A 25,019-nucleotide genomic window follows, 5' to 3' on the forward strand; every position below is an offset into this window, starting at 1 on the left:
TTCAGTATATTAAAACTACTGCAAGGACTCAAAAAGGAAGTTTGAGAAATTTAAAATATACCTTACTTCTTAGGTTGAGATGTAGGAGGGAAGGTAGTTTAAATAGTTTAGTTATTAATTAAACTAGGGAGTTGTTTAACATGAATATAGTTAATGTTAATAGGATTCTATGTTTAGGATTAACTTCTATGCTTGTAACTTTTACATTACTAATTGATAGTTGACTTAACTCAGTGGGACAGGTGAGAGGTGCAGGGACAAATGAAGACTCAGTCAGAAGTGTGCCTATTGGCTTGAGCTTGTTTTGTGTGATAGGTGAGTGGGACTGGAGGGGCTGAGTGCTGGTGCATGTGTTTGTGAGTTAGGGTCCAGGATAAGCATTGTATGTTTATGTGGAAGTGTGTGTATTTTAGGGTTTGTCTCAGGGTTAGTTAAGAGGATAGATGTAGTGTTGTTAGTGTGAATTTGTGTGTGTTTATGTGCGAGTGTGTCTTGTGTAGTGGCAGTGTTACTGGAAGGGTTTTATTATGGTAAGGTTTAGGGTTAGGGTTGTGGAAGGAGCAGCATTAGGGTTAGCACCCATTACTAAGGTGGTGGCCCCATCACCTTAATCTTATCAAGGCCCTACACATAAAACATGGCAAGATTACAACTGTCTGCTATATCTGAGAGAATTTCAAAAATATCCCTCTCCAAACTGAAAGTAGATTGGTTAGCCCTGTCTATGGTGAGCTGTCAGCTCTTTTGGTATGTGAAAAGATTAAAACTTGTTGAAGTATACTCAAATAATTTCCATTTTCATTTCACTACCTGTAATGTTTGTGCAGCATTTGCATTTCACACATTCTCTCTTCTCTCACTTTAAGTAAATGCATCCCTCATTTACCTGTGCTAACTTTAGAAATATATGTTTGTTTAACGTCATGGCTTTGACCTCCATGAGCTTGCTGTATATATTACCCATTTACAGTAAACGTACACACACCTTCACCTTTCCTAGTGCTCTCACTGCACTTTCACAAACCCATTTAAAACTTACATTTCCTTCTGTTTGTCCTGAAATGCATTAAACTCATGTCTTCTGTTCTACTCTGTTAGTATTCTTTCATTTCTCATATCTCGTAGTCATTGATCATTAAATCATTCACACATCTGAAGCCTGATTGGTCATATCTTAGATCCTATTAAGCAATGTTTACTGCTTACTCCCCCAGGTTGTCATATAGCTAATGTTGATGCATATGTCACAATACTCATGTCACTTCACTTTTCAGGCTGATGCATAATTAATGCTAGCTGTGATGCTGTGCTGTAAAATCTGATTAATCATATATACATACTGCGCATATTGAGAAAGCAGTCTGATAATCTAAATATATCATACTAAACAAAGTCTTGTGCTTTAAACTACTAATAACTATATTTAGGATAAGAAAGTAATTAAATCTGTTTTAATGAATAATTCAGTTCTTAGGTCAGTGTCACTAAAAAATAAAACTATAACCCCTAAACGTGTTTCACAGTTCTTAAGTGGTTATCTCACTGCTGTGCAGACATAAAAGATCATTTAGTTTTGCAAGTAGTATTGCTGCTTTTTGTCTCATGGTTTTTAATGCATTTTCCATTGTTTTCTCTAAATTTATGCCTTTTGTCCTGTAACCAGATCAACTTTTCTCCCTTGGTCTTTAAGTAGTCCTATTTATCCTATTCATATCTTCCTCAAAAGGATTTAAGAATTGCTGATAACATATTACTATGTTACTAAAGTCTTGCAGAAAAAATCTGAATACAAAATTTGCTTTTAGATTGAAATCCTACCATATGTTATGTATTTTCAGACAAAAGTATGAAATTTTATATATGTATATGTGTGTGTAAAACATTCTGGATACAGTTATAATGTACTAGTTACCACTGGTTGAAACATTTGCCACTTCTTGTTGGTTACCATCTTCTACATTAACGAAGGTTTCTATATGCTACCAATAAATTCACCTATATTTAAATTTCTTGTAAAATCCATATTTTTTTATAAAACTTTAAATAAGCATGAAATGTTATTCATAGTTTCTTGGCACACCAACCTTAAAATAAAACACATCTGATTGAACTTACATACAGTCCCAAGCATCTAAGTCATTGTATATCAATATTAGAAGTTACTAGCTATCCAGGACTGAACCCTGAATTTTCTGATTTCACATAAACTGAATTTTGTATGTGGTGTTTACTGCAAACACACACACACACACACACACACACACACACACACACACACACACACACACACACACGTAGTATTAAACATTACAGTTGCCTAACAGCTTACCCTGGTTTACCAGTTTAGATTTTAACTCTAGCCAATGAATACGAAAGTATGGGGAGGAAGGGTTACTGGTTTCAGGGAAAGAGCTGCCTTTGTAATATATATATATATATATATATATATATATATATATATATATATATACATACATATATATATATATATATATATATATATATATATATATATATATATATATATATATATATATATATATATATATATATTTTTATATATATATATATATATATATATATATATATATATATATATATATAGAGTAAATATTTTGGGAAGAAATATCCAGGGAATTGTTATGGCTAGGCTTCTATAGGTCCTAGGGCTGATAAGTCTAGTACTAACCTATGAACACACACATATATATATATATATATATATATATATATATATATATGTATATATGTATATATATATATATATATATATATATATATATGTGTGTGTGTGTGTGTGTGTGTGTGCGCGTGTGTGTATATAGATATATATATATATATATATATATATATATGTGTGTGTGTGTGTGTGTATATAATGGTTCCACTTTAAATCATCGAATGTTCAGAACATCGATGTTCTGATCATCGAGACCAGAACATTGATGTTCAGAACATCGAAGGTTTAAAGTGGAAGTGCCAGGTAAGTGAGATTGTAGAATGTTGGGTGTGTATGCAGGGCAGCAAGGTGCCCTGTATGTTGTGTGTGTATGCCATCTGAATGTTGGCATTGCAGGTAGGGTACGGGAAATCTCCCGTTTAGCGCTACCACATATAGTGGTAAATGGGAGATTTCCCTTACGCCACTGTAGTGCGATCTCGGAGTTAGAATATTAAAGTGGGGGGTGCAGTGGGGCGAAGTCCCCCTGCATAACATAGTTTTTGTGAGTTTTTTGATGTTTTTATTGTTCATTTTGAACCTTCGATGTTCTGGACATCGATGTTCAAGTCTCGATGATCAGAACGTCGATGTTCTGAACATTCGATGATTCAAAGTGAATCCATATAAACATATATATATATATATATATATATATATATATATATATATATATATATATATATATAGATATATAGATATGGATTCACTACATAATCTCGAAATACTAAAACATCGAATTTCAGTATCTCAAAACTATGAAACCGAAACTACAAAACCCTGAGCCCAAAACCGCGAAATTCAAAGCAATGAACAAACCGCATACACTACACCATACATATACCACAACATCCACATCACAACATAAACAAAAACTGCACACATACACAACTCATACACACATAAGCAGGGAGGCAAGCCCCCATGCACTCCCCACCCCCCTACTTATATATGCTAACTCCGAGATCACACAAATAGGAAACAAAAGCAAACTCACACACGCACAATCTCCTGTCGCTCACATACACATCAAACATATCAGCACACACAAACACAGTCTAACCCCCACTCAAATCCCTTACAAAACATTCACTTACCTGACAAAACACCTAGATCCACACACGGCACTGTGCACCACAAACACACAATCCCGGACATCATGTAGCATAAGGCCATAACCACGAATTCGAGATATTCGAATTCGCAATTATGAACTTTTGCTATTTTAAACATTCGGGTTTATAGTCTCGAGATACTGAAATTCGACATTTCAGTATTTTGAAATTATAAACGACTCCTATATATATATATATATATATATATATATATATATATATATATATATATATATATATATATATATTGAGAAAGGTCATTTAGCTGTGGCTAGTATAAATAAAGAAAGGGAGGTAGCAGGGGCATACGGGCATATAGAAAAAATATCAATACAGAAAGATAAAGAGGGCAGTAAACATACCAAAGGTGGTGAAGAGAATGGATGGACACAAATATACACAGAGCTGAGAAATGGAGATGAGGAGCATTACATAATGAACAAGGAATGAGGAATGACATAAAAGAGAAGGAAAACTCCAAGACAAGGATATGGTAGGACCCTGATGTAGTTACCCAATGTTATGGGACAGTTGCTACCTCTGTGGCCTGATGGTTGAATCCTGCTAATTGCACGACTTCACAGACCATACCAGAAGGTATTATACATTGTTGGCATAATCATACAGTTGCTGGTGCACCTTTGCAGCCATCAGACTCTGAAAGAGACAACAGGAGAATAAGAAAAACTCCTCCATTTCACTGTCAGAAAAGGAATCCCTGTCTTCTCTCCTGAGAAGTGAGCACAGAGGCTAGCAGTGACACTGAAAGCCATAAGTAGTCAGACCATTGTTCTCTTGCTGAGAGGCAGTTCTGGTGGCCACTAGTGACACAGCACCAGAGGTATTAGTTAATGTAGGCCTATGTAACTGCAGCCTCACCTCCTCCTTTTACACAACTGGACCCTACAGAAGGAAGATACAATTGGAAAATGTATTACATCACATGCTACAACACAATCACAGTTAAACTGTGAACTGGTACATACCTTATATGCACCCCACTACTAGAAGAGGTTCTCCTGCCTTCTGCAACATCCAGCCATATTCATTCCTTATATCTGAAAACAAATTATGCACTCCTACATGTACATGTACTACAGGTAATTTGGCAGAAGATGACAGTACAGAAAAAAACTGCTTACAGAAATAATGCTTACAGTACATTAGTAAATTTCAGGCTGTATCTCTCTCTCAAACTTTTGCTTTCCACTCACAAAGCAGGCCAGGCTTGCACCACTTTAGGTCACCAGCATTGCTCACCAGAATTACTATCCTAGCAAGCTCATACTATACTTCCACCTTCTGCAGTGGGCCATCATATTGAGCCATCAGGCACTCGCTTGAGTTTTTGTGCAAGAAGAACAGGAAGATCCTGCTGTCCCTACTATACCATTGTGAAGCCCTTTATCCCACAGTTAGTTATATATCCATGGCCATTCACTCAGGTCTTCTCAAGGTGCAAAAGAGTAGTCCTTTGTACACCGAAGCAAGTTTGTAGATGATGTGTCATGTAACATGTAACATTGCACCGGACAGTAGACAATGGCAATACTGCATGCCCCTAGCACTGCACTGTTGTACTAAGAATGGGTGTAATGTTGCACCATGGCACTATGGTGCACACATGATGTTTGCACAAAACATACTCTGTTCATGCTTTGTTGTCACTGTGGCATGTAGTGCTTGTGCCAGCAGGTTTGGGTAATGCAATGAACTACATCAATGATTCACATATAGTGGAACTAACTTCGTAAGCATGGCATAATGTCAAGCATCTATGCCACTTTGCACAGCACTATTCATTACTATTTAACTGTGGAATAGAGGAATTTCAGTAAAGATTCTATTACTTCACAAAATTAAGGAAGGGGTCCTGCAAGGATGTGCATAATATTAACTGCAGCAGATAAATTGGTGTACAAAGATTGAGTCTGTGGCTGTAGATATGAGCATTAGCATACCATCCACACCCATTGACTGAGAGGTTTCACCCATGGGTGTACATATGCTAGCCTTGCAACCCAAGGGAAACAATGCCTTGAGAAGTTCAGTAGATAAAGAATCAAGTGCTACTGCAAGCTCCTCACATGCATGTTATGTATCTCCTGGATAAAGTGCAACAGAAAACATTATTAAGGACCAACGTTGGTGGAGATTACTAGAAGAAGTGAATGGTATGTGTGGCCATACTAGGTCACTACCAAAGGTTCAGAAAGAAGGATCATCTTTATAGGATGGGCTTTCAACACTAAAGTAGCTCACTAAGGCTGAGAAGATTGTGGTCTCCTTTGCCACACATAGAAAGCAACCTGCCATACCTGGGGATGGTTTAGTTGTGGATGAGAGGCCGATAACAACCACACATGAATCAGTCAGGGAAGAAGAGGTTTAGTGATCAACCAAGGACCATCTGTGTATCTTCCTTTATCTAATAATGCTGCATTGGCTGCACCTGTGTCCCTAGTTCACACAGTATCCCAGATATGTGCCACATCTTTGGTGTGTTTATCAACCACAGGGGAGCGGTTCATGGAGGTTAGGTTCCACTATGACTCTTGGACCATTCCTAATGTAGCTAGGACACTTGGCATTATCCAGTCGATGTGCAGGTCAGTAATACAGACACAATTAGCTGCTACCAACAGCACTGTTGAAGTGGAGCGTGTGCTCTATCACTTAGTGGGCAATGTGCATCAACTGCATAGTGACATGGAGTACTGGGACCGGGGTCAAACAATGTATATCAACTACACAGTGATGTGGAGTATTGGGACAGGGAGCTGACAATATGCACCAACTGCACAGTCACATGGAGTACTGGAACAGGGAGCAGACATTGGACATCAACCGTACAGTGACATAGAGTACCAGTACAGAGAGCAGACAATGTGCACCAACTGCACAGTGACATGGAGTACCAGGACAGGAAGCATACGATGTGTATCAACTGCACAGTGACATGGAGTACTGGGGACAGGGAGGAAACAATGTGCATCAAGTGCACAGTGGTGTGGAGTTCTGGAACAGAGCGCAAACAATGTACATCAACTGCACAGTGATGTGGAGTACTGGGACAGGGAGCAGACAATGTGCACCAACTGCACATGGAGTACCAGGACAGAGGGCAGCAGGTATTGTGCAGCAACTGCACAGTGATGTGGAGTATTGGGACAGGAAACACACAATGTTCACCAATTGCATGGTGACATGGAGTACCGGGACAGGGAGCAGACATTGCTTCTGTGGTTGCTAGTGGTAAATGTTCCCTCTATAGGTGCTTACATGAGACACACTGCTTCTGCATCCACAGACCATAACTTCCATGGCCATGGGAGGGTCTAGAGATGGAACATTTCACTACAGCCCATACCAAGTCAAAAATTAATTGGTGAGATGGCATCAATGTTGCCTGTAGGCACACAGCCTTCTTCCCCTAGTCAAGAGTGTCATCCAGGCCATGGGCACTCGCACTCTGGTGGCTCAACATCTGGCTGCTCTTTCTCATTCTTGCAGTTCTACCCTTTCCCTTTCACCTGTGAGCACATATGCTACCACCCCCGGTGATGGCTGATAACCAGTTCTTGGGCAAAACTTGTAATCAGGATGAACACCCAGTTATGGTAGATGCTCCCAGTCCTGTATTTCTACAACTTTTCTGCCCAGACTACATTTTTAGTTAGTTAGTTAGTTAGTTAGTTAGTTAGTTAGTTAGTTAGTTAGTTAGTTAGTTAGTTAGTTAGTCTTGTTTGTTTCTATTTGATAAACAAGGTAGAGCACTGACCCGCATGGATTTTTTTCTGTCCCAGATCAGAACTGTCTGGTGAATTGACTTGCCCAGAGTCACACAGTAGGGAAATAGCAGTACAGGAAATTATATCCTGGACTATAGGAAGCTTATTAACAGCTTATAAACTTAATCCTCTGCCCTAACTGCCATACCAATTCCAATCCCCATCACTGCAAGCCAACACAGTTAATACTGCCAATGGTCAAGTTTGATGCCACCTATGGCAGATGCGATCCTTGATTTTCCCCAACCACCCAGTCTACATGACCTTATCCCATCTAGTGTTGCAGTCACTTAACTTTGTGTCTGATTATGCCGTGCCTTCATTAACCTATGCCTGTATGGTATGCTTCGACATGGTATTCCTTCAGCGATACAAGTGTCAATAAGTGTTCTCAGTCAAACAGTAACCAGCTAACTGAGGAATCAAGTTGGCATGTGTCACCAGGTTTTATTTTTCTTTTATAAAAAGAAATGCATTTAGAAAATGTCTGAAGCGACTACATCTTGGAATTTGTAAGTCATTCAGGTAGTTGCTAAGAAAAAAACTGTTTTGGTATCCATTGTGTAACATGAAGGGAGTATTAAGAAAGCTAATTAAAACAAGCACAAAATGAAAAGCACTATGCATGGGAAGAATTGAAGAACTTCAGTATAAGAGAATAGACTAAAGGTGCAGCCTGCTACAGCAATGGAACAGCCATGGAAATCTGAATGAGTAAGTCAAAGTATCCTGATCAACGGCCATAAAAATATTAAATGCAAATAAAAAATAAGGCTGGATTTTTCCCTAGCAGGGAATCCTTTTTGACACTAAGAAGCAAACAATGAAAACCTGTGCACAAAAAAATCTTCTAAAAAGCAGACAGCTGGATAAATTTGTAGAAATACAGGATGGTTTGTATTTCTGTTTATTGCATGCACTAAATGCATTTACAGAGTCTCAGTTTTGTGGCTTCTAAAGATGTTTTGATTTTTTTTTCAGTCTAGTGACAATCATTTCAGGTTCTCTTTGAAACCACATACACTCTCATCAGAATATCCATAAAGAAATGATTTCATTCAGTTCACCTGTGAGTCCTAGAGGATTTGTTCATTGCCACAAACTCTCTCTCTCTGTCTCTCTCCCTCTCTCTGATTATTTTGCCTCATATTTTTAGTCACCTGTCACTGATTTTGCCTATTACATTTTGGTCTGCTCCTTGTGCAGTTTCTGTTTTTCTAGCAAATCAATGAGGACTGCATTCAATAAATAAGAAATGTTTGAGTTTTGACTTCACATCCTTCAGAAAATGCATGCTAATGCAAACCTGTTTATCCTGTCACCTCTCTAAATGTATAAGAGCAATGTCTAAAATCTGTCCCTGAGTTTAGACCATTCTTTCCTATTATTTTTGCTTTATCCCTGGTGCTTGAGCTATGAAATCGAGAAGTATATCTGTCCCTCATAAAATTTGTCTTTTTCCTGACACATTATATAGGACTGCAGTCACACAAGGTGACCACTGTCAATAAAATTGCTTTAATTGCTCGGTATTGTGGGAGACAGTTCTCTGTGAATGAAAGCGTCAAACCTTACTGTCTTGACCGAGTTAAATATTTATTAATTCGGTTTTACAGAACTAGTGTATATTTGTATAAAGCAAGTTGGAATACTTTGCTGGGCTGTATTTTTAAAATCCCAATCAGACATTGGAGGTGTACACAATCAAAACTAGTAGCTGATGGGTGCAGACACTGTATGTGGATACAGGTTATACCTGTGCTGTTGTTCAATTACAGTTAAGGCAGTCATCTGGCTGGGCAGGGGTAGATGTTTGTATTGTATTTGCTGAAATCTATGTAAAATGATTTTTGCTATGACTTATGCATGCATATGTGTGTGTAAGAGGAGGTGGTTGTTGCAGTGATTCAAACAGTAACAAATTGGCCAGTTTTGTTTTCACTTTCCATGACACTCAGACCTCAGCACTATACACAAAAGTGTCTGTCTTTAGAGGTCTGGGAAGATGAATGTGAAAGCTACTGATTACTGGTATAATGGAGCACTTGGTTCTATGGTTGAGTTTTTTGCTGTATCTTGTTCTGTGTGGGGTCTTCATGTACTGCATGTCTCTGAGTGGGTTTTATTCAGGTGATCTGGTTTCTGTTAAACTCTCAAAGACATAGCATAGCTGAATTTGCCTGTAATCAAATGAACAGTGTGAGTGATGTGTTTGTGTGTGTGTGTGTGTGTGTGTGTGTGTGTGTGTGTGTGTGTGTGTGTGTGTGTGTGTGTGTGTGTGTGTGTGTGTGTGTGTGTGCGCGCACGCACGTGAACACGGTCATGTGTGTTTGTGTCCATGTGTGCTTGTGCACCTCTTAAAGATAGACTTGGTTTGTTAGGAACAATGCCAGTGTGTGTGTAAAAACTAATACCAGTTTTATTTGTTGATGCATACAATATTGACAGGGAATCAGAAAACCCTTCTGGATAGAAACAAAAAATGTTATCAAGTAATTGTCTTTCAAAACTAAGGCTGAAAATGTACCACAGAGCATCTAGACCCACAGATCTTCTGGAGGCCTGACAGCTTCTACACCCCCAACTGTGTAAAGGATCTTTGACAAAGGTTTGCTGGGGAGGGGCTTATCTTCACATTGCTGCCCTAGGCCTCACCTTGTCTAAAACTGTCCCTGCTTAGAGGTGTACATAGAAGGTTGCAATAGCTTTCTGGGAGACATAGACAGTGTGGTCATTATTTCATTAACTTGCCTTAAAGTCAAACCTCAGAGGTTTGCACAGACAATCAGTATAGATTGTCTAGAAACAGTGTACTGTCTAGGAGTGGCATATTAGAATATGTCAAGGATCACTGTTTTTTCACTTTCCTCACAATCAGACACAACACGTGTACAGGTAAAGTGGTATTTTAGGCATAGTGGTAAGGAGACATTCTGAGTGTATACACCTGATAGCATTAACTTTTAATATATTTTCCATGGCGTTTTATTTGTTCTCTTTCATCCTTATCTGACATCAGAGGGTTATACACAAGATGTGTGTCTTTTGGACAGGGTAGCGGTGAAGAGACAGACTTTATATATGTATGTCAGCAACACCCAGAAATATTTTTCAATTTCATCTCATTTTAATACTAGAGGGGGAATATAAAAGATGACTATCATTTTTTGGGGGTAGCTTGGCACATATGATTTTTGTATATGCTTCATGTACTTTTATAAACATTTGTTTTCTTAGTTTAGTGATAAATACTGTTTTGTCATCTTGGACACAACTTACTTCTGTTTTGAAAGAAAGTAAGACTGAATTTCTTTCCTTATACAAAATCTTTGCTCCTGCCATCATTGGATCCAAAGTTTGGAAAAAACTCCAAAAGGCACCATAGAATATCTAGAACCCAGTGGCTTCTGGGGCATAGCAGCCCCCAGACCCCTGCCTTAATTAATTAATTAATTAATTAATTACATTAATTACAATGCAGAGTTATCCATTTACAGTCAGTTGAAAGGCTGGAGGAAGAGTTAGATGAGGCATAAAACACAAGAAAGAGTCATCCAGATGGCTTGTGAAGGCTGACGGGATCAAGTAAGATACTGTAGGAATTATTACCTTGGGCTAAATATAATTCTTAATATTATGGAGTACAATGGAAGAGCTTCACCCTGGAAAAACTACCTTCTTGATTGCAGTATTACCCCTGCCAGGCATGATGTCTATATGGAATTTGTTTGCTTTCTGTGATTCATTGTTCACAGTTTTGTATGTGTATGTCTAAATATATAATATATGAAAAGAAATTGAGGTGTGAGTATGCTAATAAGGGGACTATATACTGAATGACTACTGGCATTCAAGTATGGTCAGCAGTCACTCCCCCATCCATATCTGTTTTGGATCCACCACTGCCACTGATCATAAGACACAACTTACTATGAGAGTTGGATATAGTCTTTCAGCTTTTCCCGGTTAGGGGTCACCACAGCGGAACTCCGGTCCACTAATGATTGGCAGTAGTGTTTGACAAACGCCGAGGTGCCAGCTCGACGTTCAACCTTCAACAAAGGCACGCCCATTTACGCATGTCTTTTGAACGCCCACCCAACCGCGGGGAGGACATGCAGACTCCACACAGAAGGCACTCCCCGCACTCCAGCCGAGAATTGAACGGGAGAACCTCTTGCTGTGAGGGCTATAGTGCCATTTAGAAAATGAGTACTGTGGTTCTCGAGTTGATATTGAAGTGAGAAGTAAAAACATAGGGCCTTAAAATGGAGTAAGTCACTTACTCTGAGAGCAAGTCTTTTGGAATCAGGGGTGCAGTGATGCATGTATGCTCTGTTGATGCCTTGTGTTCCTCAGTCTTCTGAGGTGTTTTTCTAAAACACAGGCAGTACATTTTTTTGAGATACAGGATTTTAATGAGCTAGACAGAGTAAGGCCTTACGTTTAATGTTATTAGATGGCAAAAAAGCAGTTAATTAAAAATGGAAATCAAAATTCAAACCAACTGAATATTGTGAAGAAGATAAAATAACTGGGTTTGGGATCTTTAGTAAAGGGAAGGTGCAAATTACATAGAAATAAATTAAATTTGTGAGAACAGTGCATGCAGAATAATGTTCAGGAGGAGACAGAATCTAGTTTAAGGGAAGACAGGGCTTGGGTAATTCAGGCAATGTTGAAATTAATGAAAATTGTAGAAAACGCATGTATACTGCATGGAAACAACAATGGGAATGTTATGGTTTGTTTTCTTTTTTATTACTGCACATGTAATGTTTAATATAGATGTTTAAAATATATTTTGACTTGACAATTTATAGACAAGAACCACATATTATAGCATGTAATGGTTTATAGCAAGGAAAAACACAAACTTACAAAGAGCTAGATAATGCCTACCAACAAAGTACAAGCACTGAGCTACATGTAAAACCCACAGAAATGTTTCAACATTTACACAAGTGCATCTCAGCTGTGTTCATCAGATTAAAATGTTAACACTTGCATACATTAATGTGTATGTGCAAAACATAATGCTTTAATAGTGATGTAAGTTGAATATGTATGGCAACTACCTACTTTCCATATTCATGTTAAGAAATTATACTATAGAAAATTCATAACTTTTCATAGTACATATGTAAACCCAACAAAAAAAATCCTCATGCTGTCCTTGTTCCTTACCTTGTTATACATTTTGCCATGAAACTGATGATGACATTTTACACAATGTTTTGTTTTTTTTGGTTTTGCCCATATTGTATAAGCTTTGGTCTGCTTTCATTTCCAAGCTTACAAAATTAAATTTAACTTAGTTTGACATAACAGGCCAATTCACTGTACTTCATCCTAACAACAAGTAACTAGAGAAACATACATTAAAAATTTTACTTTTAATTTTCTCACTACTAAAATACTGTACATTCCCCACCGACTTACATTCAATTGTTCTAAGCCTTTTTCTAAACTTGCCCTACATACCTCATATCATTTACATTCTTACCTAGATCTTATAGACAATCTTCTAATTGTCATATGTTGTGAAATGTTTGCTTTTACTTTTATTTACAAATGTTGTGAAATATTTACTTCTGATTTTTTTCTGATCAACAGCACAGTTGTGGTACCTTAGAATAAAGGTACATTTCTCACATTGCAAATACCATTGCCTCCAGAATATTTATACATTTTACCACTGCTCAAAATCATGTCCTGCACCCTCACCTAGATAGAACCAAGACTGATAGTAAATGAATCCAAATAAACAAATTTCTTGAAATAAGCGATTACAAAAGTCTATCATCAACTTTAATCAACTCCAAGATAATCACACCTGAAAGAAAACAGAATACAGAATATTCTTAGAAATGGCAGTCTAAGACTTTGTATATGTAAGTCCATTTTTTTGGCCATTCGGTCTCCATATTGTGGGACTCACTCATGCAGGTCCCAACATTTAAAATGGTTATCCATAACAGAGCACAAGATGTATCATTTCAAGGCACAGCCTTTTTGATTGGATTTCTGAGTATGTTTACTTAAAATGTATTATTTATAATTTTCTAGGTTCCTATTGTCTTCTTGCTCATGTTTTGCTGTTGGTTAGCATTTGGGTTTGGGTTTGGATTTAGTGCATTTCTGATTGTATTTTTCTGGCTCATTTTTGGAGGGTTGTTTGATGTATGGTTTGGTACATGGGGGTATGAGCTTCGACAGTAATTTTGTGGGGAAAATAGACATATAACTGTCATATGTAATGCTTCTGTTCTGTTTTAAAAATGTTTGCTTTCAGCACAATGTTTTCTTTTCAGGTTGAACTGCAGTATGCTTTGGATGGAACCATTTTGAGAGTGGAATTATGTTTCAAAAACAATTGTTATTTATTTTTGTTTGAGAATGGATTTAACTCTCAAAAATATGTGCTTTGCATTCTTTTCAAATGAACTGAATTGAATGTCTGGTCATGTCTAAGCTTGTTAGAGGTTTAGTGGAGGATTAAATAACTACAAGAACTAAAGTGGCAGTTTGAGGATGGCTTGGACTGAATGGTTCCAAGATTTACAACGACAGCTTAAGGACCTTGCTACCAGATGACTTTAGGCAATGACAGACTTACCTAGTTTGTATTATTTCTTTTCATTGCAGATTTTCTATTACCTTTAATGTATTTATTATGCTGATCTCCAATAATGACTGGGAATAACTGCAATATAATATTCCTATAGTACTTCAAGGTGATGTTTAATTATGTGTTCTTCTTTCTAGGTTGTTATGCTGATGTGTTGTTGGATGGGACAATTCTGTTTTTTCTTAAGCAGAATTGCCTTTCAGGATGTTTATGCTTTATAGAACTTGAGTTTAGTAGAGATTAGCAGGTGTTCTGTAACATGGTAGGCAAGGGAGAGGGATGTTAAATTCTTAGCTTGGAAACTGAAAGAATAGAGAAGGTAGATATGGAGACATAAAGTCCAGAGCACAAGTAGGACAAGATGGGCTATTAGTCAGGCTATAAAGCTGGAAATTGCATTGTATGTCTGAGACCTGCATGCATAGATGGGAGAGATGGAGCCCCCGTTAAGTAATGGGAAAGTCTTCCTCCCTTAACACAGCTGTAGAGAAAGACACTGAATCACAAAGTAAAGGTGGTGGCAATCTGTGGTTCACAGCACTTCACAGAATCACTTCTTCTCAAAATCACAAGTTGCCAACAATAACTTGATGAATGTATGTTTCCCCTGAATCAGTTAAATGCAGTAAAGGACATTTTTTGGACATTAGATTTGCATAGGGTGTCTGCACCTTTAACATCACCACAGTTAAACATTACAGCTGCAAGACAGCAGAAGCTTGAGAATTAAAAACTAGTCTTCCCCAAGGCGGTCTATCTTCTCCATGTACATAGTACTTTCCATTTGCAACATTCAAATCACATGGCATATTTGTAACCATCTGTTCATGCAGAACCCCCTTTTTCCTATTTTTGTATATTTGGTTAGGGTGTTGCATCAACAGTCACCATTACCAAAAGCCGATGTTCACATTGCTGGGTGGCTAGCTGTGCCACGGTTATTCTTCTGTAACAAATGCATGCACACTCACTTACACCATATTTGTACAGCAGGCTTTCATTTTATGATTTACTGAGTGCAGAATTAGTGATTTTTTAGTGAACTGGGCTTCAGTGAAAAGTAATTTTTAGATTTGTCACACTATCCACACACACACACACACACACACACACACACACACACACACACACACACACACACATATATATATATATATATATATATATATATATATATATATATATATATATGTGTGTGTGTGTGTGTGTGTGTGTGTGTGTGTGTGTGTGTGTGTGTGTATATGTGTATATGTATCTACTGTGATCCTGAGGAAGTGTGTTTTGTGTGTTAAACAAAAGTACTTGATTCCTTCTTCTAATGTCTGATACAAGCAGAAAGATGCAAGTTTCATTTGTTTGTTTGTTTGGATAATTTATTCATCACTGTTTCAAACTATGAGGGTGCCTAGACCATTATGATTATAATTATTGTTTTGTAACAGTGAGGTCTGATCCCAGGGTGCTCACTTCAGTCACAGCCTAGGAGAGCAGCACTGTTGTAAAACTCAGAAGAGATTCAGGTTGCAAGCTGCAAAGTCATAAATAAGCAAATAAGCAACACTAAAATGTATGTATTTATTTATTTGTTTGTTTATTTTTATTTACTGGTGTAGTGCACTGATCTCAGTGGACCATCTGCAGGTGCAGCCCAGTTGACTAGGAGAATCAGATGAGAAATTAAAAAAAACATATTTACAAGGATATGGTACAAACATATGTACATTTACAGATGCAAGAATATATTAACATTTAGTTCAAAAAACAGTTTACAATGTCAAATTCTGTTGTAATTGTACAGAAAGTACAAGAAATACAGACAAAAGATTTCTGTGCGTAATCAACATGTATAACAAAATAATAATAAACATATATTTGTAATGGCATAGTAGAAAATTAATTTAAACAAATACAAAATTATCAGAAAGGGGAAAAATACAAAATAATGAATGAAAATATGCAGTAGCTATCCACTGATCTTTTATCTATTTATCTTTATTTTAAATATATTGTGCTGTCAAAGCCAATGCATTTAGAGTAGTTAGGTGGAAAAGAGTGCCTGTATGTTATGCAGTGTGGTGTAAAGCAGTTAGCAGACTGTGAGCAACAAACAGAGTTATGTAATAAGAGGGATGGGAAATAAGGCACAACAAATGCTTTCTTGAAAATATAGCATCAGTTTGGTTTTCATTTCTTAAGTTCTTTCACACTTCCTCATAGTTACAGAAAGGCCATCCCAAATATCTGGATCAATAGCAGCAAAATATGGTCAGAAGACAAACAAAGCTGATTCATTTAAGTAAAACAAAAGTACAGTTGTGTACCTACCATAAATGTAGATGTTCGAGTGTATTCACTGTTGCAGTCATTACACTTGGGTTATCCTGCTGGCAGGCTACCCGCAGTTGGCCTGAATTCCAAAGTCCTGGTCCGGCGTCAGTTGCTGTCACCTCTTCCCTGACGTCAGTGCGCCAGGGTTATATAAGATGCAGCCGACACCATTTTCTTCAGTTTTTCTTGGCCCAAATGTCAGGTGCCCCCAAAAGGGTAGGCTAAAGACATTACTTATAAATAGCATGCACTAAAATAAACATTACCTTCATCTACAAGCAAATACACCACATAGGTTATATAGAATAGAGAAGTACAGATAAGTCCCAGCAAAGAAAAGGGGATGGTGGGTGGGTAACCTGGACTGCAACAGTGAATACACTCAAACATCTACATTTATGGTAGGTACACAACTGTACTATGTTCATCATGTTTCACTGTTGCAGTCATTACACTTGGGTTGAATCCCAAAGCTGAGGTTGGGTGGCTGGGTCTAAATAGAATTAGGAGTGGCTATAAGGCCCTGCAGAACTGCAGTAGCAAATCCTGCTCTGGATTTAGAGTAAAGAGGCAAGTGGTAGTGCTTTGTAAAAGTGTGCACTGAAGTCCAAGTTGCAGCCTCCAAAATATCCTTGGTTGGTACTCCTCTGAGGAAGGCTGATGAGGTGGCTGCTGCCCTGGTCGAATGTGGCTTAATGCCCTTAGGCACTGTTTTGCCATGTTGTGAATAGCAGAAATGAATGCAGTGTCCTATCCATTTTGAAATAGTCTGCTTTGAGATAGCCTTTCCTTGTGATCCTGCAGCATATGCCACTAAAAGTTGCTCAGTCTTTCTGAAAGCTTTAGTTTTGTCCAAGTAGAAGTGTAGCTGTCTGTGTATGTCCAAAGAATGCAGAAGTCTCTCCCCTTTATTCTGTGGGTTTAGGTAAAAAGTTGGCAAATGAATGGTTTGGTTAAGAGCCACACTAGACACTACCTTAGGCATAAATGTTGGGTTTGTCCTTAGAGAAACCCTGTCCGGATGGAGAATGATAAAAGGTTCCACAGCCATTAATGCCTGTAACTCTGAGACTCTTCTTGCTGAAGTTATTGCTAGGAGCAGAGATGTTTTCCATGATAAGAATTTTATCTTGGCTGTATTGGCTGGCTCAAAATGAGACAATGTGAGCTTTTCCAAGACAAAGTTGAGGTCCCATGCAGGTATTGTTGCTCTTCTTGGGGGTCTAATTTTTTGGCCCCTCTGAGGTACTGCCTTAGTAATGGATGTGAAAAAATAGGTGTGTCCGTATTGTAATGAGCTGAAATGGCAGAAACATGGATCTTAATTGATGAAAAGGATAGGCCTTTGTCCCGCATCTCAGTTAGGTATTGTAAAATCTGAGGAATATTTGGCACAAGCATGTCAATTACTTGTGCCTGGTTCCAAGCACAGAATCTCTTCCACTTTTCTGCATATGAATTTCTAGTGCTGGACCTCCTGGCCTCCAGAATAACATCCATAAGTGCTTTAGAGAGAGGTATGTCCAGAATGTTTTTTTATCCACCATGCAGCCAGATTTAGGGTTCTGAGTTGGCTGTGCAATATCTGATTGTTGTGTTGGGTCAGTAAATGAGGAATTTGAGGTAATGTCCAGGCTGGGCCTTGAGACAAGCTCTTTAGGATTGGGTACCAGTGCTGGCGTGGCCAGTCTGGGGCAATCAGGGTCATCAGCTGAATGATAGAGCATCCACTTTCCATGCTAGCTTGTGATAAGTCCTTGTACAGAATCTCTGTAGTTAGCAGGTGTGAGGGGAGGCAAATAGATCTATGTCTGGGCATCCCCATTTCCTTGTTATTATGCTGAAGATTTGTGGATCTAGTTTCCACTCGTGAGGATCCATGAGGTTTCTGTTCAGTTCGTCTGTCAGAGTATTTGTCTTTCCTGGCAGGAATTGTGCTTGCAGGTGTACTTGATAAGTCAATGCTGTGTTCCACAAATTCATGGCTTGTCTGCAGAGGGGGTAGGAATGCGTGCCTCCCTGCTTGTTTATGTTCCACATGACTGTAGTATTGTCAGTCTTTATCAGCAGTTGTCCTGGATGAAGTAGATCCTTGAAAGCTGTCAGGGCATTCTGGACAGCCAGCATTTCTTTTAGATTGATATGAAGATGCATTTGGCTCGTGGGCCATGTGCCCTGAATACATTTTCCTGCCATGTGGGCCCCCCAGGCATAATCTGATGCTTCTGTTGTTATTGTCTGCCTGGCAGTGGGTAAAGTGAAAGGCTGTCCCTTGTTGTGGTGACAGGCCTGTGCCCTCCATCGAAACTCCTGTTGCAGGCAGGGAATGAGGGTAATAAGTTTTTCCAGGCTGTGTTAATGTTGAGTCCAAACACTTTTTAGATACTATTGAAGCTTCCTCATATGTAGTCTTACATATGGAATTAACAGAATGCAGGATGCCGTGAAGCCCAAAGCCTGCAGATTTTTTCTTGCAGATAACTGGGTTTTTGTTGCCAACATTTCGAAGTAAGAAGTCAGTTGTCTTAGTTTGTCTGGCATGAGATAGGCCTTGTATTTAAGCTTGCACCCAGGAATATTATCTCTTGAGAGGGTACTAGTTTTGATTTCTTTTCGTTTACTGTGTACCCTAGGCAAATTAGCAATCTTTTTACAAGCGTCAGATGCTTTAGTAGAATGTCCTTGTTCTCTGCTTGAATAAGGCAGTCGTCCAAGTAGGGATGTATTTGAATTCCTCTTTGTCTGCAAAAAACAATTACTGGTACCAGGCATTTTGTGAAGACCCTGGGCACAGTAGATAAGCCAAAGGGCAGTGCAGAGAATTGGTAGTGCATTGAGCCAGCTATGAATCTGAGGTATCTTCTGCAAGATTATCGGATTGGTACATGCAGGTATGCCTCCTTTAAGTCCAAGGTTACAAGCCAAGCCTTCTTACCCAGCATGGGCAGAAGCTGCTGCAGAGTCAACATTTTGAATTTTGGAACATCCAGAAAAGTGTTTAGAATAGACAGGTCCAGTATTGGTCTCCAGGCTTTGTCCTTTCTGAGTACCAAGAAAAGACGTGAGTAAAATCCTTGTCCCTGCTCCTGTAGTGGTACTCGCTGAATGGCCCTCATGTTCATGAGGGATGAAACTTGCTTTTGTGCCTCTGCCCATTGATTGTGTGGCAGGTCTGGCATGCCTTTTGGCTTTGGCAGGGTGTGAAAGTGGAACCTGTAACCCTGAGACACTATATTCAAAACCCATTTGTCTTGGGTGATCATGTGCCATTTTTGTGGAAAAACTGCTAGTTTTCCCCCTAAAGGAGCGCCAAAAGATAAGTGCTTGGTACTGGTAGAGGAAAGTCACTGGGACTGTTTCCTATAAGGTTGAGATTTGTCTTCTCCGCTTTCAGAGGTAGAAGCACCCCATTATTTAATGCCTGTATGAGCCTTGGGGCTGGGATCTGCCTCTAGGGCACCTGTATCTGCCTCTTTGTGGCCTGTCTGACACTGGAAAGGACCAATTTTTTTGAAGGCCAGTTCCTGCTAAATCTGGGTGGCTGTACCTGTAAGAAATCCTTAACTGTCTGCATAGATTTCGCTTTATCCTCCATTTTCTTCAACACCTCTTCTGCCTTAACACCAAACAAAGTATCATGCTGTAATGGAGCATCTAATAATTTTGCTTTAATATGATCAGGCAGATTCTGTTCCTTTAACCAAGCATGCCTCCTAATAACAGAACCCATTACAGCGGCCCTACAAGAGGCCTCCAAAGAATCAAAACCGCATTGCAAAGTATGTTTTCCCACCTGTTCAGCTGCATGCAATAATTCCTGCATTTCCTTGCTTTCAGCACATTCAGAATTTGTAAACATTTTCTGTTTTAACAGTGGCATTAAGTATTGCTGAAATTTAAGCATATGAAACTGACAATTTAAAGCCCTTACAGCCAAGGTAGCAGAAGTGTAAACTTTTTTCCCCCATCTGTCCAGTGCTCTAGAATCCCTATCAGAGGGAACAGGGTTTTTTTGCAGTGGAAGCCTTGACCCCTTTGGGACACTGAGATATAGTTTCTGGGTCAGCAGCAGGGTTTTAATATAGAAATTTATGAGAGTCTGGAACCCTGTAGTAGGAATAGCAAGGGGCCTGTACTGAGGAAGTAAAAGAAAATCTCTGAGCCTTTTCTTGGATTCTGAATAATCCTGGCTCTCCCAATGAAAGTGCTGCCTCATAGTATGCAGGGTTTTCCCAAAAGAGTAATCCTCAGGAGGAGAAGCTGAAGGAATAGATTATTCAGCGTCAGAATCCTCATAGGGAGGAAGGGAGTATTCCTGATCAGAGGAGGAATCAGAGGGAATGGAAACCTGATCTGAAGATTCATAGTCTGTCTCTTGCCTAGGCCTCTTATCAGGAGGGGGATGGGAACCCCTGATCAAAGTAATAAGGTCTTCGGCCATTTTGAGCATCTGTTTTTTAGGCATGGAAGTCTGTCCTGGAAAATGCTGTACTTGTTTCTTTGTCTTTAGAGCTGCTTTAGTCTTTGGCTTTGAAGCTGAAGATGGCTTTACATATAACTGTGTAGGTCTGAAAATACCCTCAGAAGCTGATGCCTGCACAGCGGCTCCGGACCCATCTGAGGGAATAGTTTCCGAGGATCCAATACCTTGAGTTTCCTGAGGCCCAGTCGGCTCCATGTGGGAGTCGGAAGCGGCCTGTGGCTCTGAGGTAGCGGGAATCAGAGGCAGCGAAAGCACCTCACTGAGAACCGGCGAACCGACGACTAGCTTAGTGGAAGCCTCATCATCAGTTTTGGACCTCGGATGCTTGTCCTTGTCTTTATCCTTGCGTTTTTTATAGACTCCAGTTATCGGCTGTTCTGCCAGCATTGTATACTTGAAACTGCGGCCAAAGTAATGAAAGGCAAAATCATACCGACGCTTAATAGTGCGTTGGTTAAATCTAGCACCAAACCGACAACAAGTAACGTCGTGGTCAGGACCTAGGCAAGGAATACAGTAAGAGTGAAAATCCTTATGAAGTATTTGCTTCCCACAAGAAATACAATTGTTAACTTTTTCTGTCATCGGTCTGGAGCAAGAAAAAAGTTTCCCCAATGGAGTATTTAGCTTTAATGAAGACTTCGGCTCTGAAATTCGAATTCGAAAATCTCAGGAGTCGGCCGACCGTCACTTGCGAACTGCTTTTGCTTCGGGCACCGCGCGGCAAGAAAGACTGAAGAAAATGGCATCAGCTGCATCTTATATACCCCTGGTGCACTGACGTCAGGGAAGAGGTGACAGCAACCGACGCGGGACCAGGACTTTGGAATTCAGGCCGACTGCGGGTAGCCTGCCAGCAGGATAACCCAAGTGTAATGACTGCAAAAGTGAAACACGATGAACATCTAATTTAAAAAAGATTTAAGAAAGGATGTCATCCTGGGCTGCAGTCCTAAAGAATGGTGAGGTTAGAGATCAAATTTGAGGATTCTGAAGTTATGTGTCAGAACTCAGAAAGAAAGAGATCACAGCATTCCCACATTGAAAACATTTAGCACTAGAGAAAGTGGTACAGTTATGTTTAAATATGGAAAAGAGAAGATAAACATTTGTGTTTTATAAGAAAGGATTTGAAGACAAATGACATATACATATGTACATACTCATACTGTGATGTCTATTGTACACGTTTATCTAAGACATTCTATATTTATCTTTTTTAACTTTTATGTTTGACACTTTGAGCATGCTTGCAGACAAGCCTTTTTCTTTAGCAGTGTATATAAACTTTATGTTTTTGTGTAAGTCTTATATTACCTGTAACCCTAACTCAAACTTGTAATTTTGATTAACTGGAGCTTTTTTCCACAGGCCTCTGCTGAAAAAGAACCTGTGTCCAGTCAGACTTTGCCAGTAAACAAACGTTAAATAAATAAATAAATGAATAAATAAAATGTAGGCTTTTGTTGGAGACATTGAATACAAGAAGGAAGGTCTACATGTATTGTGGTTCTATTGCATTCTTGTTGATTGTTACTTTACCATCATGAGTGAAGGAGTGTTGAAGTCTGCAGCACCTGAAAAGAGTATGAATAATTTTATATTTCAGGTACTACATATGTGTTGACATAGAAAATGTGGGATCAAGGAAAAGACCTTTCTGGTTAACAAATGAAACAAGATCAATGTGGTTGTCTTGCAAAGACAGGACTACACCGGAGGAAAATGGTTTAAGTCTGATAGAAGTATTAAGGAACATTTATCTGGGGGGTTTTTTCAGTTTAAATAAGTTCTTACTACACAGCCATGTGTGAACTTTTGGATCTTAGTTAAGATTTCTGTTGATAGTAAGGTGAGAAACCAAAGAGCAAAACAGAGCAGCAAGAGCAACAGCAAAAAGGATAATGTTAGACAGCTAAAGCTCAGAGGGGAAAATAATGAAAGGAATGAAAAGAAATGTCCTGTGAGAAGAGGCACAAGAGACTCCAGCGTTTGGTTCTACAGATGACACAGAGGAGTTGGCTATCTCCTTTTAGTAAAGAAATACTGTCTGCTCCATAATGAGCCAAGGTTAAGGTAGCAGTTTTGAGGTTGTGATTAACTACGCTGAAGTTTTTGATCTGATTAGAAGGGCTCTGGTTAATAAACCATCAATAATTAGCTATTAGGATGGCGCAGCTGAGGGTTAGTAGCAGAGTCTGATTTCCAAGGATGGGTGTGTGCTGATATCTTATGAGTTTGTAGAGCTTGTAGGACTTAAGTAAAAATTCTGTGGTTTGTTGAGAAATTGTCTGAATGCTTTAGATGGGGAGTACAGAATGCAAATATACATACATACCCTGAAGTACAATACCTGCACTCTTGAAATTCCTATGTAACATGACATCCATGTATTTTAGTGTCTTTAATTGCTGATGAGACTGCTGAAAACATATTTGTTCATGTTTAAATCCAAGAATTGTTGAAGCTTTTCTTAGCTGTAACTGGTTTTCTTAAAATTACATTGAGTTAATGTTCAAGGCACATGCAAAATATGAACTCAGTATAAAAATTCTTACTACTGGTTGAAACACTTCTGACCATTTTTCATGCTCTATATTTGAATAACACTCACTGTAATACTTTAAAATGTAAACTAGAGCCAGTTGTGTTTGCTTATTTTTCCTTAACTCTAGGGTGCGAATAAGTAATTATATAATTTATTTCCTTTCAGAGACCACCCCTTATTAAAACTCAAAAATGTAATTTTGACTCCTCACATTGGAAGTAGCACCTACGCCAGTGCTAGAGGTATACTGGAGCAAATGCTGATAAATGGATTGGCAGCACTAGCAGGTCTTGACATTCCTGATGAGGTCACCCTGCCATAAAAGGAAATATCACATCACCACTCACTCAACATAGCTGCTGTTGGACTCTCGGAAAAGAGCTGTGTAGATAGAAAATAATATATGTCTTGTAATAATTTGCTTTCCTAAACTTACTGAAGCCTCAAGTCACTTGTACTACACATTTGCTCGACTGCCGTACTATAGATTATGAAAATGATTTCAGTGTGTGTGTGTGTGTGTGTGTGTGTGTGTGTGTGTGTGTGTGTGTGTGTGTGTGTATTTCAACTTAACTATGGAAAAACTAAGTGTAGCCCACTGTGTCTGTCACTTCTGTTATATAACTATAATGATGTGCTTCTAGTAGTAAAGATAGGAGTCTATACCATTTTAAATTTTATATTTGAGTATTATTTGTTGTTGAAATTATGATTCTATACCTTGGCAGTAAACTGTGACTATTTTATCAGTTTATAATATACTAACTAGCTTTTTACTGAAAAAATGGCATGCCTTCAGGCATTAGCTAACTACAAGTGCAGTCATTTTCATTAGTCCACTTTTTTACAGTGTAATCTTCAACCTCACTTGTTGAATGAATTACCTAACTTGTTGTCTAAGGTCAGGTATTTCCACTTAACAGCTACTACTATTTAAAATCTATATATTACACTGCATTTTTGTTTAAGATGTGCATGTAATAAATGTAAACCCCAAATACCACAAACAATGTAGTATTTTGTCATTCTGAACCAAATAAATATTGAACATTTTCAAATTATGAGACTACATCTTTGAGTTTACTTTGTTTAGTTTTAAGAGTTAATAGGACTAGCTAACAAGACAATAAGCATTTCTTGAAACCTCAGAGCAGTTAAGTGACCTTGTGACATTAGCTCTGATCAAGAGAAGTATTACCATCTGCTTTCTTGCATCAGATAACATTGCTTGTAATTTAGTATGTGCTCTAGCAGTTGGCTACAGGTAAGTACATTTTTTTTTATTTTATTTGGGATTTATACTCCAAAAGGAAAATTTAGGACCATGCTATAAGTAGCTTTTTTCATAGTATAAAGAAATGGCCACTATATCAAATTAATTACTGTGTATGGCAAATGGCAGTA

At 38.5% G+C, this 25,019-nt stretch overlaps 1 protein-coding gene across 2 annotated transcripts in view; it reads left to right on the forward strand.

Annotated features, from left to right (window-relative positions):
- Positions 1 to 24,669, forward strand: part of LOC122798226 (glyoxylate/hydroxypyruvate reductase B-like) — a 250,870-nt gene extending 226,201 nt beyond the window's left edge. For both annotated transcript variants that reach the window (XM_044066998.1, XM_044066999.1), the window contains exon 6: positions 23,781 to 24,669. In XM_044066998.1, the coding sequence (XP_043922933.1) occupies positions 23,781 to 23,937 (157 nt within the window). In that variant the 3' untranslated portion in view covers positions 23,938 to 24,669. The remainder of the gene's footprint in view (positions 1 to 23,780) is intronic.
- The last annotated feature ends 350 nt before the right edge of the window (positions 24,670 to 25,019 follow it).

The sequence above is a fragment of the Protopterus annectens genome, chromosome 3.part1 (genome assembly GCF_019279795.1).
Source record: "Protopterus annectens isolate FY-2018-M chromosome 3.part1, PAN1.0, whole genome shotgun sequence".
Classification (NCBI taxonomy): domain Eukaryota; kingdom Metazoa; phylum Chordata; order Ceratodontiformes; family Protopteridae; genus Protopterus; species Protopterus annectens.